This window comes from Boleophthalmus pectinirostris, unplaced genomic scaffold, assembly GCF_026225935.1.
Source record: "Boleophthalmus pectinirostris isolate CB_2022bp ecotype Guang Dong unplaced genomic scaffold, ASM2622593v1 HiC_scaffold_4, whole genome shotgun sequence".
NCBI lineage: Eukaryota > Metazoa > Chordata > Actinopteri > Gobiiformes > Gobiidae > Boleophthalmus > Boleophthalmus pectinirostris.
The window spans coordinates 24,177,102-24,197,352 of NW_026571353.1; the positions used below are offsets into that span (position 1 = coordinate 24,177,102).

The 20,251-nt window shown below is 39.4% G+C and overlaps 1 protein-coding gene across 1 annotated transcript in view; it reads left to right on the forward strand.

Annotated features, from left to right (window-relative positions):
- srrm4 (serine/arginine repetitive matrix 4) overlaps positions 1–20,251 on the forward strand; it is a 90,857-nt gene that overhangs the window by 61,836 nt on the left and 8,770 nt on the right. The window contains exons 2-7 of the mRNA XM_020919100.2: positions 2,600–2,725; positions 10,955–11,038; positions 11,782–11,862; positions 12,584–12,610; positions 12,821–12,871; positions 18,662–18,745. Coding sequence (XP_020774759.1) covers positions 2,600–2,725; positions 10,955–11,038; positions 11,782–11,862; positions 12,584–12,610; positions 12,821–12,871; positions 18,662–18,745 — 453 coding nt within the window. The remainder of the gene's footprint in view (positions 1–2,599; positions 2,726–10,954; positions 11,039–11,781; positions 11,863–12,583; positions 12,611–12,820; positions 12,872–18,661; positions 18,746–20,251) is intronic.

Genomic DNA, 20,251 nt, shown 5'->3' on the forward strand with positions numbered 1-20,251 from the left:
TGAGTATCAATAAAGTATCATCTTGTAACTAAAGGTGACTCCATTTGCTATTGTATGTTTGGGCAAGATACTTACCTACCTTGAATCAAATGAATTACAAAAAAGCTATTTTACAAAGACTGCAGGCGGCCTACAGAGCCACTTTGAGGATGCTTTAGAGGAGGCCACGATGGACGAGTGTGACAGAGATGTTTGTTTCTGCACGAGTAAACACTTTGCAAGCTGCACTATTCATTTTAATGTACAGTTTTATTTGCAGGCTGAACAAATTGGACAATGAAATAATAATGTCACTCACAAATATGAGATTCAGTGCAATAAGATATCAGTCCAATATGTGGAGACACTGGCATGGTTGTCTTTTAAAAACATACAGTACATGTTTGTTGTTTTGTAATGTCATTTTCTTTGTCTGTTTAAAAAATGGATCATGAGTCAGGAATAAAGAGGATGATAAAGGTCCACTGAGGGATTAAACAAACATAACATTGGTCCTTTAAATACTTCTGCTTCATAGATTTACTGTTAACTAGTGTTTTTCCTTGTAGAAAAAAATCAAGCAGACAGGTTGTAATGTCCTCCCATCAAATAAGCCCAATAACACATGAAACCACCACTGGCCCACCATGCAGCCTTCCTGATCATCTAATTATCTTCACAGTGGCTGTCTTTATCTCACCTTCCACCTAACTAACGCTTTTACATGATTGCCCGTGTGCGTGGCGTGCCCTGGTTCTGACAAAATAAAAGACTTAAAGGTGAGGCTGGATGGGTGGATGGGTGGGTATTCGCTGCCTCTTGCAGTGACGGCCTAATCTCGTTTTGTGATTATCTTCTCATTACAATCAAACAGGAGCCACTCTCCGAAGAGCAGAATGTGTAATTATGCTCAAATCTCCCATGACTAAAACAGGAGGCAATACACAGAGCAGAGGCTGTGTGCACGTTCACTCACTTTATTTAGACACTCGTTTGCCCACCTCATTTGTCAAGCTGTTGTATTTGAATTGTAACATTGTAGTATAGCACTGTATATTAGTAGCAGTAATAGAAGGAGTAGTAGTAGTACTATCAGTAGTATCAGCAACCGTGGTAGTAGTTAGTAGTTGTGGTGGTAGGAGCAGTAGCAGTAGCAGCAGCACTAGTAGTAGTAGTAGTAGTAGTAGTAGTAGTAGTAGTAGTAGTAGTAGTAGTAGTAAGCAAGTTAGTTAGTCAGTTAGTTATAGAGTGGGAATAGGAACATTCAAAAATGACTATTGCTCATTTATTTGTAGTAGCAGTATTAGAAGGAACAACAGTAGGAGTAGCAACAGCAGCAGCAGCCATAGTATTAGTAGTACTAGTAGTAGCTATAGTAGTAACAGTAGTAATAGTATTAGTAGTAGCAGTAGCAGTATTAGTAGTAAAACCAGCAGCAGTAAAGGTAGTAGTAAAAGTAGTAGTAGTACTAGTAGTACTAGTAGTACCAGTAGTACTAGAAGTACTAGCAACATTCATATAGTTAAATGAGATTAAATTTACATATTTACGATGTCAATTAATATATATACATTCCCTGAAGTAATAGTAGCAGCAGCAGTAGGAGCAGCAGTAGTAGTAGTAGTAGTAGTAGTAGTAGTAGTAGTAGTAGTAGTAGTAGTAGTAGCAGTAGAAGCAGTACTAGTAGTAGTAGCAGTAGTAGTAGTAGGAGGAGGAGTAGGAGTAATAATAGTAGTAGAAGTGGTAGTGCTAGTAGTAGTAGTAGCAGCTGTAGCAGTAGTAGGAGGAGTAGTACTGGTAGTAATAGTAGTAGTAGTAGTAGTAGTAGTAGCGGTAGTAGTAGTAGTAGCAGTAGTGGTGTAGTAGCAATAGTAGCAGTAGTAACAGTAGGAGTAGTAATAGTAGTAGTAGTAGTAGTAGTAGTAGTAGTAGCAGTAGTAGTAGTAAGAGCAGATGAACATATACCCTATAGTTCAAGAATGTGTAATGTGTATTTTATAGTTTTCAGTGTCCGTACTTTCAGATGAATTTCATATTTGCACCTATACAGTCATCAGCTCCCATTAAAATAATCAATGGGAGCTTCAGTGTAGATCGCTCCTGGCTGCGTCTGGAACAAGACACTAGGAAAAAACACAATTCCTGCAAATGTCAGAGCAGTGAAGCATGTAAATAACTACATTTCAATTGACACCTCCATTTGAATGGTAAATGGCCCAACTCCAATTTCCCAGAAGATGCCGGGGGGTAGAAATGAAAGGGAATTAAATATGCGGAGAGTCGACCGATAAAGCTTAAAGGTCCTATATTACGCAAAATTGACTGTAGTGAGCTTTCTCCTAAATCATAATGCTGTTATCTTGTCAAAAACATACCTAGAGTCGTGTTTTGTTTCATTCACACGTTTGAGTAATCCCTTATTATTAGTCTGTCTACATCTCTCAAGTTAACAGCTACCTTTTACTTTTAGTTGAGCAGAGATTGGCAGTTTCAGCTCTGAAATCATCCCGACGATTCTAATGAAGGTTCTGGAGTTTAAAAACACAATCGAGCTTTTCCTGTATTGCCACATGAAAAAAAAAGAAAACTAATTTGAGTCAATATTTATGTTTTGTTGCAGCTCGAAGACTGCAGCATGTCCGTCGTTGAAGATTGAAGAGAGAAAAACTGTCAAGTTGGACGTGACGAAAACCAGGAATGGACATGTGAAGAGAAGAGGACACAAACGCCATCGCCGGAACAGGAGGTGAGTGGAGAATTACTGTGAATTTGCACAGCTACTTAGTTAGTCTGTCTTGTATCTTCTCGATCTTTGTGATTTATTTAGATTTATTGCCACTGTATATGAAGAGAGAAACACCTTGGTCACTCTGTATGCATGCACAATTAAAAATCCTGTTAATTTATCAAAACAACGAAGCTAAATGGCGTTGCATTCTGAATTTATAGAATACATCAGGGGCTACAGGCCACAGCAATATCACAATGAGAAGGTGTATCAGTGGTGAAGAGGAGGACATGTGCAAAAATGGTGGACACGGTCTGTTTGTAGCATTTTCTTATCAGTTTCTACCCAAAAAACTTTTATATTTTCTCACAGTTTTTGGGCTCCTTCATTGTAATTTAGTGGCTGTTGGTCGCCTCTAAACTGGTTGTGATCCAAATAAAACTCGGTCACTAACTACAATGAGTCTGGATGTGGTGGTGAAAGTTAAGCAGCTGTGATTAGGAGGGCAGAGAAGTACCTCCTCTGACCACAGGGCTGCCCAGAGGAAGTCACCTGGACCCTACCGCCTGCTCTAATCGACTCACTAATACAGAGGAATGGCAAATCTTTTAGCTAGCTCGCCTCCTGTACACTAGGTGCAGGATGTGCTGAAGATAAAAATACTTCTAATAGCGACCTGAAAATATGAAGTGTATCAGGCTCACATTACACAATCGTGGCAACATACCTTTTCATAAAGACTTGACAGTGACTGCTGCTTTGCTCTTATCTTGGAGAGTGGGCGCAAAAATATAAGTGACAAAAATGCAAGTGATATGAGAGATCTGAAAGTGCTCATCTCAAATCTATCACATATGGAAACAGCAGGGATAGACTTACCCATCGAGTTTACTGCTATTGGTGAACACTACATCGATTTAAAGTCATAACCTTAAATATACTTACTATTTGCTTTGGATTTATATGGAAGCACAGCAGATAGATTAGATTAGATTAGATTTAACTGTATTGTCATTACACATGTATAAATACAAGGTGACGAAATGTGGTTTAACATCTAATCAGAAGTGTAAAGAGCAGTAAGTGCGGCCTATACAAAATGTGGAGTTTATACAGTATAGACAATATACATTATTACAGTGTAGATTGTAGTGAATATATACAAATAAATATGGCAGTATGGACAGGCGAAATTTAGGTATAATATACATGGATATATAAGCAGATGTATTGTAAACAATAATAAAATTTACATGAAAAACTTTAACTAGAATATACTTATGAACAAATATACCATATTTTCCGCACTCTAGGGCTCTCTGGATTATAAGGCGCACTGTTATTGAATGGTATATTTTTTAACTTTTTTCACATTTAAACTGCACTGGACTATAAGCACTACAGTTAGATGGTTCAGTCGGACTTTGTTTGGCGCGTTCACGGTGACTCTCGGCTTTTTTCAATTGTGGAGCGTAGGGAGGGTGCTGTCTGGGACCGCTGGATTGTTGGCGTGTTCGCAGTGGCTCAATTGTTCACATTGCACTCGCTTTTTCAGTTCGTTCCTCCGTTCTAGTCCTCATCTGCGTGGAGTGATGAGTGTGGCTGCGGGTGTTTTTCGCTGCGCGGTCGCTGTCTACTCCGTGCGTGTTTGCATGTGTTGCGGGTGGTGCGGCTTTGTAGTTTATTGAAGTCGAGCTGGGACACCCGAGTGGATTCGTGTATAGGGCGCTCTGGATTGTGGGGCGTGCAGTCATTTTTTTTATGGGGTTGGAGGCTTAAGAGTGCGCCCTATAATGTGGAAAATATGGTACAGGGTGCTATAGAAAATATAAACATGTATAAAATATATAAATGAGCAAAATATATATATATATGAACAGGTGTGCTGTAAATAAATGAATATAAAGTTATGTATAAGATGTAATATGAACATGTAAGCATGATATGCAGAGATAAACAGCATTGGTGATATATACATGTAGTTTGGATGGATGGATTGGACAGGGTACATTCAATGTCCGTGGAGGAGATGAAGAGGAAGGGGGTGAGTGAGTGACCTGAAAGGGGACATGGTGTTTGGTGGGGGAGAGTTCAGTTAGGAAACAGCTATGGGGGAGAAACTGTTCCTGAACCTGCTGGTTTTAGTCCGAAGGTTTCTGAAGCGCCTTCTGGAGGGGAGGAGTTGGAAAAATCTATGGTTGGGATGTGTGAAAGGAGAATGAATGGTGGCTTAGCTGATGCTTTGGGAGCTAATCTGCATTTTTACATATAAAAACATCGTTGTTATGAAAACACGTTGTACATGTGTGTTTTAAATAGTTGTTGTTGCATTAACTCCCATGCAGAGAGAGAGCTGATCCTTTATTGATCCTGAGAGAAATTCAAGTTTTGCAGCACCATTTTCCTGTGCGTTTTTCAGTCACCTTTGTGTCTCAGTGAAAGGTTTCAGTGCAATTTAAAAGAAGGATCGGTCAGATAGGGTCAGCAGATCTAGTGGAAGAGCTGAAAGTATTCCTCCTCTGTGTCCTGCAGCATCACACCAGTGTCCAGGGAGAAGCAGGTGAACACAACAGGACTGGCTCTTGTAAACCTCACTCTTACTCTTCTCTGGTGGTTTGATTGGTAATGAAATGGTCCATCCCCACAAAGTATTTTCTCTGGAAGATTATTTCTATACCACATATAGTGTAAAAAGTTTAGAGCATCTCAGATTTCTGTAGCTAAATTTAAATAGCTTTGATAGTTTTTCCCATGCCCTCTTGTACTGGATTAATCAGTCAGCAGGACACGTCAACCAAGATTTCTTAGGCTGACTAAAGCCCAATTGTGTGCATAGAGATTTTAGTCCGCACAATGTGATAAATCACACACACCACATTCATGTAGACAAGAGATTTTCCCATAGACACAACAGCAGCATGAAATTGAACAGCTGGGATTGAATGGAGAATGTTGCAACCACCAATCAGCTTTCCTGGTTGATAAGCTGTAATGTCTGATCATTACTGCATGTACTGTATATGAGAGAGGAAAATCACAGAGCCATTTTAGAGGAAGGAGCCTGCTCTCTCCACTGAGCACGCTCACATCAAACATCTCCCATTGCCTCTTCATACACAATTGTTTCACACAATCACTATTCCCCCTGCTGCAGCCAATTGACTGCACTCACATCTCCCTTTCATTCTCCACCTCATCAAAAGAAACCTTTTTTTTTTCTTTTTCTGGCACAAATTGTAGAAAGAAATAAAACTAATTCCTACCTCCTCTGCATAGGACCGGAGTAGTGGAGGTGTTAATGAGTGACAAAGTGTTCTCATTACCAGGAGAGGCTACTTGGGTTCGGTCAGTCCAATCAAGCCTAATGCAGCTAGCTTCTTAATGCTCACAAACTGCCGACCACACACGGCGTGCTCATTTGTTATGTAGAGACAGTCCTCTGCATTTGCTAAACAGGAGCAGTCTCTGGAGCTTTGTGGGCGCATACATCAAGTCCTGGTCCACTCTGTCACTGTCCGGGTCAGCTCTGATCAGCTCCCCTCACGCCTGCTGCTGTCTGTGCATTATTTACTGTTCATTATAATGGAGGAAAAATGGATGAAGGACAGAAAACGAGTTGGCAGGTTTAGTTGTAAACAGATAGGATGATGGAAATGACTGGAGCGTGGTTAGGAAATGAGAGTTTGTTCAAAAAGAGCAATAGGTTAAGTTGAAAGTAATTCAATTTCAGTATGTAAGTAGGACAAAAAAGGGACCATATTACACCACTTTATCCTTAAAATCAATGGAGTTGTGTTTTATTTCATTCAAACATTTTTGACCCAGAAACTCTGAATATGTAGGCCAGGGGGGTCAAACTCAAATTCACAAAGGGCCAAAATTGAAAACTGGGACTAAGTCGTGGGCCAAATATTTATTGGAAAATTTCAACAACATCTGCATGTTTTCTCTTCTTTCGAAGTATGTAATGTTAAACCTTTTCTTATTAAAATAAATGTTTAATAACAGTTTTGCTTAAACATTGAATCCAGAACAAGCAAGATATAAAATAATAACACATTTTTAAATAAATTATGTCTCTATAGCCTATGTGTACCCGGTGGGCCAGCTCTAATACATATTTGATATGATCTCGCTGGCTGAATATAATTATATCGCAGGCTAAATTTGGCCCCCGGGCCTGAGTCTGACATGTCTGATTTAGGCTGAGTTCTTCTCTCAAACAGAAAACACTATGCTCCACCTGTGATGTCATGGGGTAAAACAGGAAGTGTTCCACTGAGTTTTTTTTTAACTTCATACACCTTCACTAGAATAATTTGGATAATTTCAGACTTGGAATTGCCAATCTCTACTGAACTTAAGGTAAAAGATAGCTGTGAACTTGGAAACCACATCTTCATCAAGGTGGGATAGATCATTTTGAGCTCTGGTGAAGTAGACAGACTAATAGTAATGTGTTGCTCAGACATGTGTGAAAGAAACAAAACACAACTCCAGGTACGTTTTGAGGAGGTAACAACATAAGATCTCTTGAAGCTCCCAAGACTATTTATTTATGTCTTTATTTAGTAATATAAAACCTTTAAAAGAACCAAGTTTTAAAGACCAACCATTTTAAAATTAGCATGTCTCTATGGTAATCTAAATGTCTTGCCTGGAATATTCCACAACTTGTCTATTTTGCATGTATTCAATTACAGCCATTTTACTACTAAGAAATACACTGAAAAACATACAATCTCACTCTGAGTGGGGTCTCCTCTCCACAGTTTTAACCAGTAACTTGAGTTAATGATGTCCCCTGCTTGTCTCCATAGAGATAGAAAAGGTTAATGCCCTACTATGGAACAGTAGTAACTGTGTAGTAAAGTTACACAGTGCACCTTTAAACAACAGACTGAACCACAAAACCTGTGTATTCTTAATCTCTTATTCTTATTTATGAATTTGTCAGCATGAAACCCGTTTGAGAAGAAAATTTGTTCCGCTGCTTTATTTAAAAAAATATTGAGCAAAGTGTATCGACTTGTGTTAATAAAATATGCGCTGCAGTGTAGTCCTCACATCAGCCGACGCTTTGCCTGCAGTTACAGGATAAGTCTTATCATAATATTTGTCCTTCTCAGGCCCCCGTTGGTTTAATAGACAGATCAGCTTTTCCCTGCTGATTGTGTTGTCAGCAGACAGACTTCACACTAGTGGTCATTAGAGTAGAATAGCATTGGCCCAGTGTGTACAGATGTAAAGTGTCAGGCTCTCCTCTCCTTTATTTACACTGAACACTGCATGTACATACAATTATGCTCTTATCTTTTTTCTCTGCCAACATTCTCAAGGAACATGCGTTTTCTAGCATCATTCTGCAGATAAAATGAAACACTCTGGGGCCAGTGTAAAGCAGCCATGTTAACAATGTTAAACATCTGGAAATTGTCATTTTTGGATTTCAAATAAGATAAAATGAATCCCAACAGTATTAGCAAAATATGCTTGAAATTCATTATAAGCAAAAAATACATGTTTTATTATAGTTTTTATCATGTTTTTTAATGTAATATGGTAATAATAATGGTTCTTATCTTGACATTCTGAACAGTAGGAATGCTACATCTTGAAGTTTAAAGGGCCCGTATTGCACTAGTAAAATTATGTTATAATGCTGTTTCCTAGGGAGCCTGCCTGATGATGCAAGTGAAAAAAGATACTAAACCGTGGCCTCAAATTACTATTTCGTTCCCATAACATGTAATTTGTTTCCACTTTTTAGCTAAATCATTCCCACGTTTTAGCCAATTAGTACACATCACTACGGGGTCATCTCTTTGGTCTGACAGCCCATTGGTCTGACCATACACAGTAGAGAAGCATGGATGACTTGCTGAAGAAAACCATTTGTGAATTCAGAGTGTGGGTGGAAGCCATCTATGCTGTGTCATTTACGGAGTACTCCTCTTTCAGTCCTGGTTTATAGTCCTGGTCCAGTCCTGGTATAGACCTGGTCCAGACCTGACGTAGTCCTGGTGTAGTCCTGGCAATCGGCTCGGCGGTTGCAACTTGTATATATTTATAATCCGCTAATAACATGGCATAGGTTCAGTCCTGGTGTAGTCCTGGTGTAGTCCTGGTGTAGTCCTGGTGTAGTCCTGGTGTAGTCCTGGTGTAGTCCTGGTGTAGTCAAGGCGATCGGCTCTGCGGTTGTGGTGTATATATATTTACAACCTGCTAATAACACAGTTTAAATTTTCTTCTTCTGGTGTTTGTGACTCCCCGCCCTGGTGTGGCTTCCACCCACACTCCGAATTTACAAACTATTTATCCTCAGCACGTTACAAGTCACCCATGCATCTCTACTGTGTGTGGCCAGACTAAGGGCCTGTCGGACTATTGGGCTCTCGAACCCATGGGCTCTGGGAATGTGTACGAATTGGCTAAAATGTGGGTACGATTTACTTATTGTGGGAACAATATAGTAATTTGAGGCCACGATTTAGTATCTCTTTTGTGCGCGTCATCAGGCGGGCTCCGTGGTTTCCCCATAAACATACAGTACCTGGAGTTGTGTTTTGTTTCATTCACACATGGTTAACACACAAACCCTGCATATTTAGGCTTTGGAGATGTAGACAGACCAATAATCCAGGATTACTCAAACATGTGAATGAAAAAAACTAAACTTGGATATGCTTTTGAGGAGGTAACAGCACTATGACATGTCTTAAAGATTACAAGAGTCCAATTTGTATAATACAGGACATTTAAATCTTCAGAAAAATAACATTTCATCTGCTGTTTTGATTTAGCCATGTTTAAAAATGTTGGAGACCTGCATTTTACAATTATCAAAAACATCTCCTACCTAATGTGCTCTCAAATGTTACGCCCCTCATGCAGCCTTTTTCTAAGCATCATTTTATGCCGTGACATTTATATTAGTTTTAAAAAGCTCAGATCCCTGTTTCAGCTCTGCACCTGTCTCCCTCTCTGTCTCCTCTCTTGTACTATCAGCAGAGCACACTGACTGATCTGTGATAGGATCATCTCCACTGGGACATTTGGCTCCATAATCTCTGGATTGTTGAGTGAGAGAATTAGGATGCGTCTGTGCTGCCGCTGCTGCTGATGACTCATATTTTACCCCAATCATTTTACTGCAGGGGTTATCTATGAGCTCTGCATTTTAGGAAGAGGGACATGGAAGATCTGATGCTAAATTTAGAACTTTTGCACAATCTCCATACCATTTAGATTAGATATTGGTTCAAAATATTTAAAGTTAAAACAGTTAGACATGCACTGTGTAACCTTTCTGGTGGGGCGTTCGCTTGTCTTCATGGAGATTTGCTTTGTTGTTCCATAGCATGACATTATGGGCCTAATTTATCAAGCATTTACTCATGAGCTCATTTTCATATCAGTGTTGCTGCAGAAATAAAAATGAGAACTTCCCGCTGGTAAATCATACACAACACAGCCACAAATTGCACTTTCTTCAATTCATACTCACAGTTTAGCACATAGATTCATAACTGACGCCCTAAATATGTATTTTTTTATTCAATCTCATATGTTCTTAGCTGAAAAAAACTGTGAAATGTGCATTTTTTTTATTTTTATTTTTTAAATCTGGCTCATCTCGCCACAGATCTGACCTGCAACTTGGCCTGGTGGAGTTACCCGCTTTTGTCCATAGAGATGGAAAAGTTTAATACCATACAGAGAAACATTGCATTAAAATTAATAGTCTCCATCTCTTACTGCTCAAGAGTTACTGAAAAAACTGTAGAAATCAGAGCATGTGTTCTTTTTGTTTAAGAAAGCTCTTCACAGTGTATTGATTCTTTTCGGGTACAGGCACATACTCAATACACAAATATTGATAGTGGATCTGTCAAAAGTTTTATACATCTCTCCTAATTGAAAAGAAGTGTATTTTTAGTTTTTAAAATGAATCAATGCAGGGCCCTGACAGTTTTAAGGTGTGCGTGTGTGAGTTTGTCTCCCTCTGCATCATAAATAATCCTCTAACTGGCTGTCAGAGGAGTTATCTCTGATCTGTTTGTGCTGCAAAGTTTTGGGTGATAAAAAGAACAACAAATTAAACTCACTTCATGGCGCTTTGGGAAAATACATCTCTCAGATGAATCGAAACAATTTCCATGCTGTTTAAAATGATCACAGACTTGTTAAATGCATGTAAAATATGCAGTTAATATGTGTTGTTTATTGTTTTTTTTTTCTCTGCAGTCCTTCCTTTGATGAAGACCTCTCTCCTCTGCCCAAGGCGAAGAAGAAGAAAAGGAAGTCTCAGCGCAAGAGGAAGAGGAAAAGGTGTGTAAAACCATGTAATACTAGGAGTGAGAATAGAGAAGACAAGATTTTGACATAATTTTTCATAAATAAATTGTTCACTACAGTTCATTTACTTTATAAAAGGTTCTCTATTACACAAAATTTAGTCTTGTGAGCTTTAAGCAATGTTACAATGCTGTTACCTCATCAAAAACATACCAGAAGTTGTGTTTTGTGTCATTCACATATGTTTGAGTGATCCTTTATTGTGTTAGGTAGTTTTTGTAATGGTAGTTTTAAAGTTAACAGCTACATTTTATCTTTAGTTCAGTAGAGATGTGTAATTCCAGGGCTGATATTATCCAAATGATTCTATTGAAGGTCTATGAAGTTCAAAACACAGTAGAGCACTTCCTGTATAACCGCATGACATAACAAGGTGGGACCAAGTGTTTTCAATTTAAGAGTAAAGTAAGTAAATAAGTCTTTATTTATATAGCGCTTTTCACAGACAGAAGAGAGAACTATGCAGGATTTATGTGTTAAACATGTGTAAATGAAACAAAACTCCATGTATGTTTTTGATGAGGATATAACACAACATGGGCCCTTTAAATATTTTTGCTGTCAATGAAATTCTACCTTTTGGAATTACAGCTTCTTAAGAAATGTAACATTCCAGCACTAACCTTTTTTCTGTCCAATCCAAATCTAAACACACATACGAAAAAAAAAATAAAAATAAAAAATCATGTTCCTTTTGCTGTTTGTTTTTCCTGCAGGTCTCCTTCTTACAGCCTGTCCCCAGTGCGGAAGAAGAAAAAGAAGAAGAAGAAGAGCTCCAAGAAAAGCAAGCGCCACAGGTGTGCACTCATTCACAGTCAACAGAACAGCGCTCTGCTCCTGTTTGCTCCAGTTTGGACCAGGATCTTGTCAAATCTGACATTTTTTTAAGATAAAACACGTATTGTGTTGTAACCAAAGCAAGAATATATCTATAGAGACCAAAAATGTTACATTGCACAGCTTAAAGGAACTGTACATAAGATCCTGACTGGAAATTCCACAAACATGAGATATCTGTGTCCTCATAAAAATAACATGTATACATCAGCCAAAGTAAACCAAATGTTCCTTTAGCTGATAACAATTGTAATGCTATTCATAATTACAAAAACAGTGGACATGATGGCCGATTGTTTATGTTATAATTTAGTGTTTAGGTTTGACAATCCAATCAGAAAGCAGAACGAGCTTTAAAAGAGTCTCTCATTTGGGTTGCCAGTTTCAATGCTGAAGGTTTAAACTCTTTTTGATCTGAATCCTCACTACCTAAACCCCAATCCTTCAATAAAGGTACTGAATTAAACTTATTCACAGGCATTTTACAAGAGAGGTTGAGAGAGAGAGATCACAATGGTATTCATGTGTTGGTGCAGTGGTGAACTTCTCCATCATAAGATTTGTGATCTAAACTAAGCTGGACCAAACTGAGCAGTACCACTTCTTGCTAAAAAAATTCATGAATTCATTTACAGGCAGATATAGAGACCTAACACAACCTTTTACTTTTTCTCATTCTAGGTACACATCCAAAAAGTCCAAACACAGGTACGTCTATCATTTTAATCTCTTTTCACATTTGAATATTATTGTTAGTGCGAAACCTTTTAATCCGGGCTTATGTCTGCGCCGCATTCACGCTTGCTGCTATTGCAAACTCTACATTAGTATTGTCAAAGCCTGTTTTAACAGTCTCCTGCCTTAGCTTTGTCGGTCTAATACTCCCTCTCTCATGGCTGTCTCCTCTGTGATCTTCAGCTCCTCCAGTCTCAAACATAAGAGGAAGAACGAGCAGCGACGCAAGAAAAGGTCAGTGTGTGTGTGGGCAGATATCACATTGTGGGGATGAAAAACTCCGTGGGGACCTGTCTACTGTATGGGGATGAAAATTAACCATTGTGTATTTTTTTTAGCATTAGATCAACAGCATGGTTTAAATATCCTATATTCTGGAAAATTTACTCTTCTGCTTTAAGTCATGTTAGATTTTTGCTACCTCATAGAAATTATAACTGGAGTTGTGTTTTGTTTCATTCACACATGTTTGAGGAAGCCTTTAATAAGCTACGTTCAGACTGCAGCCTGAAGTGACACAAATCAGATTTTTTCACCCCATGCGACCTGTATCTGATCTTTTAATAACAGTCTGAATGACACAGATCCGATTTTTTCAAATGTGACCCAGGCCAATTGGATATGTGGTCCTAAAACTGATACATATCCAATATTTTGACATGCAACTTCTGTCTAAACGGTCAGGTCGCATTCATCCCACCTACACATCATCCAGTAGGTGCTCACAAATGTACACAGATGTTCTTCTCATCATGCCCAAAATTGTGTATGAACTCCATGTCAGTGAAGCAAGCGAAGCACATAACAATTCCACCACTCTTGGCTGCGACTCCGCACCCACATGTTCCTTTCTGCGGACGTTGCTGCCATTGCCCCACAAAACACCACTGCCAAAAACCTTGTCCTTCTCGTTCTCAATCTCCCCCTTAAAACAAATAAGTCGTACATGTTCTGGCTCCAATATGACATCAACTCTCGCCAGGTGCTCAATGCTAGTGTCCATGTTAAGGCTACTTCTGTAAACACTGATTCGTCATGTCCTCCAATGCGCATGCGGGACACTTTTGGCGCATGTAAAGTTCACACTAGAGATCACATACAAGTCACATTTAACTGAAAATGTGAACAACCTTGCAAAAAAAAAAAAAAATTGGATTTCATAATAAAAAAAAATCTGAATGGAGCATTAAGCCCTGCAGTCTGAACGGAGCCTTTGTCTACATACAAAGCTCAAAATGCTCTGTTCCACCTCGTGATGTCATGAAGTGGTAGTTTTCTGGTTAAGAGCACTTTTTACCTTTTGTTCAGTACAGTTTGACAAGTCCAGAGCTGAAATTATCCAAATGTTCTAGTAAAGGTGTATAGTTTAAAAACATTGTGTTTTCCATTTCACAGAAGATCTCAGCCTAAATATGCATTACTAGTTTGTTAAAAATGCATGAATTAAACAAAACACAACTGCAGATAGGTTTTTGATGAGGAAACAACATTATAACATTGATCAGAAAATAACATAATATAGAAGATTTTGTGCATTTTCTAGGATTTTGTAGTAATTCATAATGTAGATCAATATTTTGCATTTTGTTCATTGTAAACTGCAAAACTGTATCCAAAACAGTAACAGAAATGGAAGCACTGACTACCACTGAAAATACAGAACTGATAAGTTCATTTATTTGCCATAGTAGTAGTAGTTAAAAACCCCATTGGAAACATGTGCACAAAGCTCAGAGTGCACCATGAGACAGTAAAAAAAAACAAAAAATCATGTAGACAACCAATTACAGGTGAAATATGACACTTGAGAAACATAGACAGTATAAAGAAGTGGACTAAAGGAGTGTGACGTCGCCCATAGCATTCGGCTCCAGTCAAATGAAGCTCACAAGACTTGGAATGCAACGGCCAGCTGGTTACTTATGGCCATTTATATACTATATTCTAGTCTGTAAAATAAACAAACTAACTAAGATTAGGTCAGAAATGAAGGTGAGACATCAAAGTGCATTGTTCAAGCTTATAACACAGGGGTGGGCAAACTTTTTGGTTCAGGGGCCATATAGGGCTCTAAAAATTGATTGAAGGGCCGGACAGGAGACAGAACGTGTTAAGATCCCGGCTCCATTGCACTCGTATTTACGCTCATGTAGAACGTATTCGACACTACGCGCTGCAACTTCTGGAAACGCAGAAGTTTCAGAACACATGAGGAGTGAGTGAGGTCTGCTCCACCGCACACCACAGGCGTATCAACCCTTCGCGTTTATATCACATTGTTAAATAATGTACTGTTTACTCCACGATGTCACGTGTTTTACATTTGCGCGTTCACCAAACACTAACCACTTCTATTGTGTATGTGTGATACTAATTTTAACATTGTATCTGTATCTTTACATATTTAGCTTTATCAATATTAAAAACGGAGACAGTGCCCCTTTATATCTTGAACACTTTTACCTCTCTCATGGTGCAAATACGCCGCCCGAAAGAATACATTCCCATAAAGCATTGCGGCCAACATAATGCACGTCCCCTCAATGTAAATTTAGTGCGCCATCTACTGGGAAACGCGGGAAATGCAGGAAAAATAAAACATTAACAAGGTTTATTATTGTAATTTATTCCAGTTCGCCGAACCTGAATAAATGACTGTAATTATACTATAAGTTCGGCGAACTTAAATAAATTATTGTAATTTTTTCAAGTTCGCCGAACTTGAAAAAATTACAATAATAAACCTTGTTAATGTTTTATTTTTCCTGCATTTCCGGCGTTTCCCAGTAGATGACGCACTATATATACATTGAGGAGAGATGCATTATGTTGGCTGCAATGCTTTATGGGAATGTATTCTTTCGGGCGGCGTATTTGGACCATAAGTCAGGTAGAAGTGTTCAAGACATAAAGCTGCACTGGTTCCACTAATACTTCCCATGAGGAAAGTCAGAAAACAGTGAGATTCAGAATTCAGATTCTTGGTATAAACACGTTACCGAGAGCTCGGAAACAGAGGTGTTTTTATACCTTTAAATTGTGTCAGTGTTTGAACGGTTTTATTTTCAGGTGTGGGTCTGTAGGAACCGCAATTAACTTTTAGAACTGGAACGAAGCATCATCTAATCCTCGGACACAACCATTTAAACGCAACAAAATACATTTTCAGCATTTTAGTAAATTGTAAACATCTCAAAAAAAAAAAAGTAACATTTGTGGTGTTACGGGTCAAAAAATAACCCGGCTGAGAATAAGTGGCTGTTTTTATGCCCCCCCCCCCAAACTTTCTCGTAGATTCTACACATAAAAGCGAATGGACCTGATTCACTGCACACCACAAGAGAACGAATATCATGAGCTTAAACAGCTCGAGAATTAAGCTCACGCCGATCAGGCTCAATCATACAGAAACATACACCTGCGAGTGCAGTAAAACTGGAATCCACCAAGTTATTTGCACCGGCAATTACAACTCAGAATCTAAAGGTTTTGTATGTTTGACTATAAACGAGTTTAAATGGAAGCAGTGCATCCTTATATCTTGAACACCAACTACTTCACTCATGGTCCGAATAACTCCTGTAAGAACACTTTCCCATAAAGCATTGCGGCCAACATAATACGCCACACCTCAATGTATATATAGTACGCCATCTACTGGGAAACGCCGGAAATGCATGACAAATAAAACATCAAGGTTTATTATTGTAATTTATTCCAATTTGTCGGGCCGGATTAAAAGGTTTAAAGGGCCGCATACGGCCCCCGGGCCGTAGTTTGCCCACCCCTGTTATAACAGTACAGTGGGAAAAAGCTGTTAGCATGGCCAGAAGCTGTAAGTCAAATGTGTGTGCGTGAGGGTGTGTGTGTGTGTGTGTGTGTGTGTGTGTGTGTGTGCGTGTGTGTGTGTGCAGTGCTTGCATCAGAATCCTGTCCTTTTCAAATCCTCCGACTCTTCCCCTGACCCCTCTGATCCAGCGAGGCTCGTGGCAAGTGCAGCCTCCCCAGTGCGCGACTACATGAGGCTTTTATGTCTTTTACACACTGTGTAAAAATGACTAACAGGGAGGGAGGGAAGGAGAGAGAGAAGGAAAGAGAGAGAGAAAAATGGAGAGGGAGGAGAAAGAAAGACAGAGACAGAGAGTGGGAGCGAGAGAGAGAGAAGGACAGGGAGAGGGGGAGACAGAAAGAGAGAGGGGGAGAGGGAGACAGAGCATGAGAGGAAGAGGGAGAAGGAGAGAGAGGTTGAGACAGAGAGTGGGAGAGAGAGACAGAGAGAGTCGGGGAGAGGGAGAGAGTTGGAGAGAGAGGGAGAGGGAGACAGACAGAGTGAGAGAGAGAAAAAGGGAGGACAGAGAGACTGAGAGAGAGAGAAAGACAGAGTAAGAGGGAGGAGAGAGCGAGAAGGACAGAGAGAGAGAGAAAATGAGGGAGGAAACAGAGAGAGAAGGAGAGAGATAGAGAGACAGATATAGAGACATAGAGGAAAGAAAGAGGAGGAGGGAAGAGAAAGACTGAAGTGAGAGAGAAAGAGAGAGAGGGTTAGAAACACAGAGACAGCAAAATCGAGACAGACAGAAAAAGAAACAGTGAGAGAGAGAGACATGGGCAGGGGACAGAGAGGAAAAAGAGAGAGGCACAGAGAGAGGGTGACAGAGGCTAAGAGAAACCAATTTCATGCTGTGATCTTGCATCATTTCATAATTGGACTGTGGATGAGCGGCGTGTTGTTTGTAAGCACGGAGCAGCTCTGTTAGTACAAAGCCACAGCTACAGCCGGGCTCTGTACAAGTCTGTCCTCCTCTGTTCTCTTTATCACCACTCCGCTTCACGCGTAAGATGTACGCTCGCATTTCAAACACCACGCGGATCCCTCAAGTGAACCATATCATGTAACAGGGCCATGCAGATGTTTTTTAGTCTGGCACAAAGTGAGGAAAGAAAACTGTCTGTTAGCAGTGGGATTTTGAGATTTATAGCCTTAGCTGGGAGTTGTCCGTATAATGTAATTAATATTTACAGAGGAATTTCAGCCAGCAGAGACTTAAACAGACTATTGAATCATGTGCATTGAGGACATTATTGAACAGATAAACTTTGGTGCCATCAATGTGGTAACAAAAAGGTATAATTTGTGCGTGAAAATAGTGAGTAGGAGGAGATGGAGAGACTGGGTTGGCTAACAGTTGTGCTGCTGGGATAATGGAGGGAGAGACATATCTCTGCGACAGTCATTGGCGTGATATCTGTTTGGAATTTTACATTTAACCAACCATAACCAGCCCCATGGCAGCTGTGGCTATAGCTTGGTATAGATAGTATAGATGTGTGCCTAGAAAAATGTAACAGTAATTACTGTAAGAGAATTTAAGTAATTTATCCTCGACGTACGTCTCAGTTTAACATTGACTCACAAAAGCTATATTTACACCATGATCTTGCCTTGGCATACCATTGGCAAACCGCTATCTAAATTGTGGCATATTGTTGTCTAACTGGTGCCTTGTGGCCTTCAGAGTCTCACCACATTTGCTTTATAAACCGCCTCCTTTGGAAGCAGAGTCAAGGGGCTTGAACACTCAAAGATCATACTATGTTCACTTTTGGAAAACATACTATGTTTTCAAGTCCCCCTGGGCTTGTATTATTGATGGTAAATAAACTTCTCCTGCTTAAGTCATCCATCTCCAGCCTCTTACTTCTACCCTTTCTTGGACAAGCTGAAAACTTCTACAACAATTACCATTTCCAAATTCTAAGAACTAGACACCGTGCCATGGGCATAGTCTTTGTTTGTTTTGTTTTGTTCTAATTTGTGTAAGTGGGTAATATTTTATTGGATGGTCTTCCTTGGCATCTCTTCAAACAAAAATGTATACTGCAGCTAAAACAAGACTAAAAAACACAGACTTGCCACCAGGATGAAAGTTGAATGAATAAATGAATGTTTACTGTTTAGTTAATGTTTTATCAACAATAGTGTGGACATCATCCAGTGTTTCTTTACTGTTGTGTGCTCCTCAGCTCCAGGAGCCATGGTCGGAGGAGACATCGCTATCACAGGTCTCCATCAGAGGCATCCTCCTGTCAGTCGTCCCCAGAGGACAGGTGAGAACCATGCCCCCCCCTCTTTACCCCCCCTGCTCTCTCCCTCTGAACCCCCTGTGCCCCCCACTGTACCTCCTCTCTCCCCCTCTCTCCCTGTCTCTCTCTTCTTAAACCTCTTCATCTTATCAGCCCATTGCCGCTGCTCGTGGTCACTCCGCATAGATGACTGATAAGACAGAGGCAGGACTCCCACTGCTGCCTCTTATCACAGAGGCACAGGGAACTGCCCCAACTCAGATCAATGTGCAATATGAAAATGCCTGAATACTATATATTTACCATGGCATATTATCAAGGACTGACAATCTATAGCCTTTAATGACGTTCTGGTTCCAGTCTCTGAAATTCTCAAGCTCTATTTTTAAGGTCCTATATAATACAGACTTGACTCTTGTGAGCATTAAGTTATAATGTGGTTATCTCGTCAAATAAATACTCAGAGTTTAGAGAGAGTTTAAAGAGAGAGTCCTACTGAATCTACACTCTCAAGGCTACCCAGTTTCCAGGTCTCAATGGAGAGTTAGATTTCTCCCCCTTCCTTTAAAACCACAAGCTTTGAATGTGCAATCTGTTTCTAATTTTAACATCTTTGTCTGCATGAAACTCTTTAAGACTAGCACTCTAATATATTATACAAATTATACATGTTATATCTTTAGCACTTTTGTATTTTTTGTTTTTTTTTTATTTTTTTTTTGCACTATATTTATTTTTATACTTTATATTATTCTATGTATTGGTTCTTGGGAATTGTATTATTTATATCCTGTATCTTGTATTATATCTTATCTTAAACAGCTTGTAACTAAAATCTGTTTAGCCTATATATCCCATCATGCACCAGGGGACTGTGGCCCGCCCACTGTAAACATGTGACCTATACCTATTACTTTAAATCTGCACTGTGATAGCCATCTTGAGTTTACGCTGATGAAGGTGGAAGGACCGAAATACATTGGTGGGATTTTAACTTTATCTGCCATGTGGAATTAAAGACTTTTAATTATATTGTATTTTTTAAGTGCCTCAGCTTTTTCAACTTTGTATTTGAGAGTGGTCCCTACACTGAAGAGCAACAAGAGGACAATTCTGCACAATCTCTGTACATTCAAGTAGCACTCCTGACCCCTAAAGTTTTATTCTCAACGTTAAGTCCTTTTATTATTAGTTCAATCCTTTATTCTTAGTCTGTTTATCTCTCCAGAGCTCGAAATGCTCTGTTCCACCTTGTGATGTCATGTAGTAATAATTCCAAGTCAACAGCACCCTTTACCTTTTGTTCAGTAGAGATTGTCAATTCCAGGGCGGAAATGATCCAAATGAGTGAGTGTGTGGAGTTAAAAAACACAGTGGAGCACTTTCTGTATTACCACATAACATCACAAGTGTGTTTTCCGTTTGAGAGAACAGAGCCTAAAAATGCAGGATTTGTGTGTTAAATCTGTGAATGAAACAAAACACCTCTAGGTATGTTTTGACATTATAGCATAGATCAGAAAATAGAGT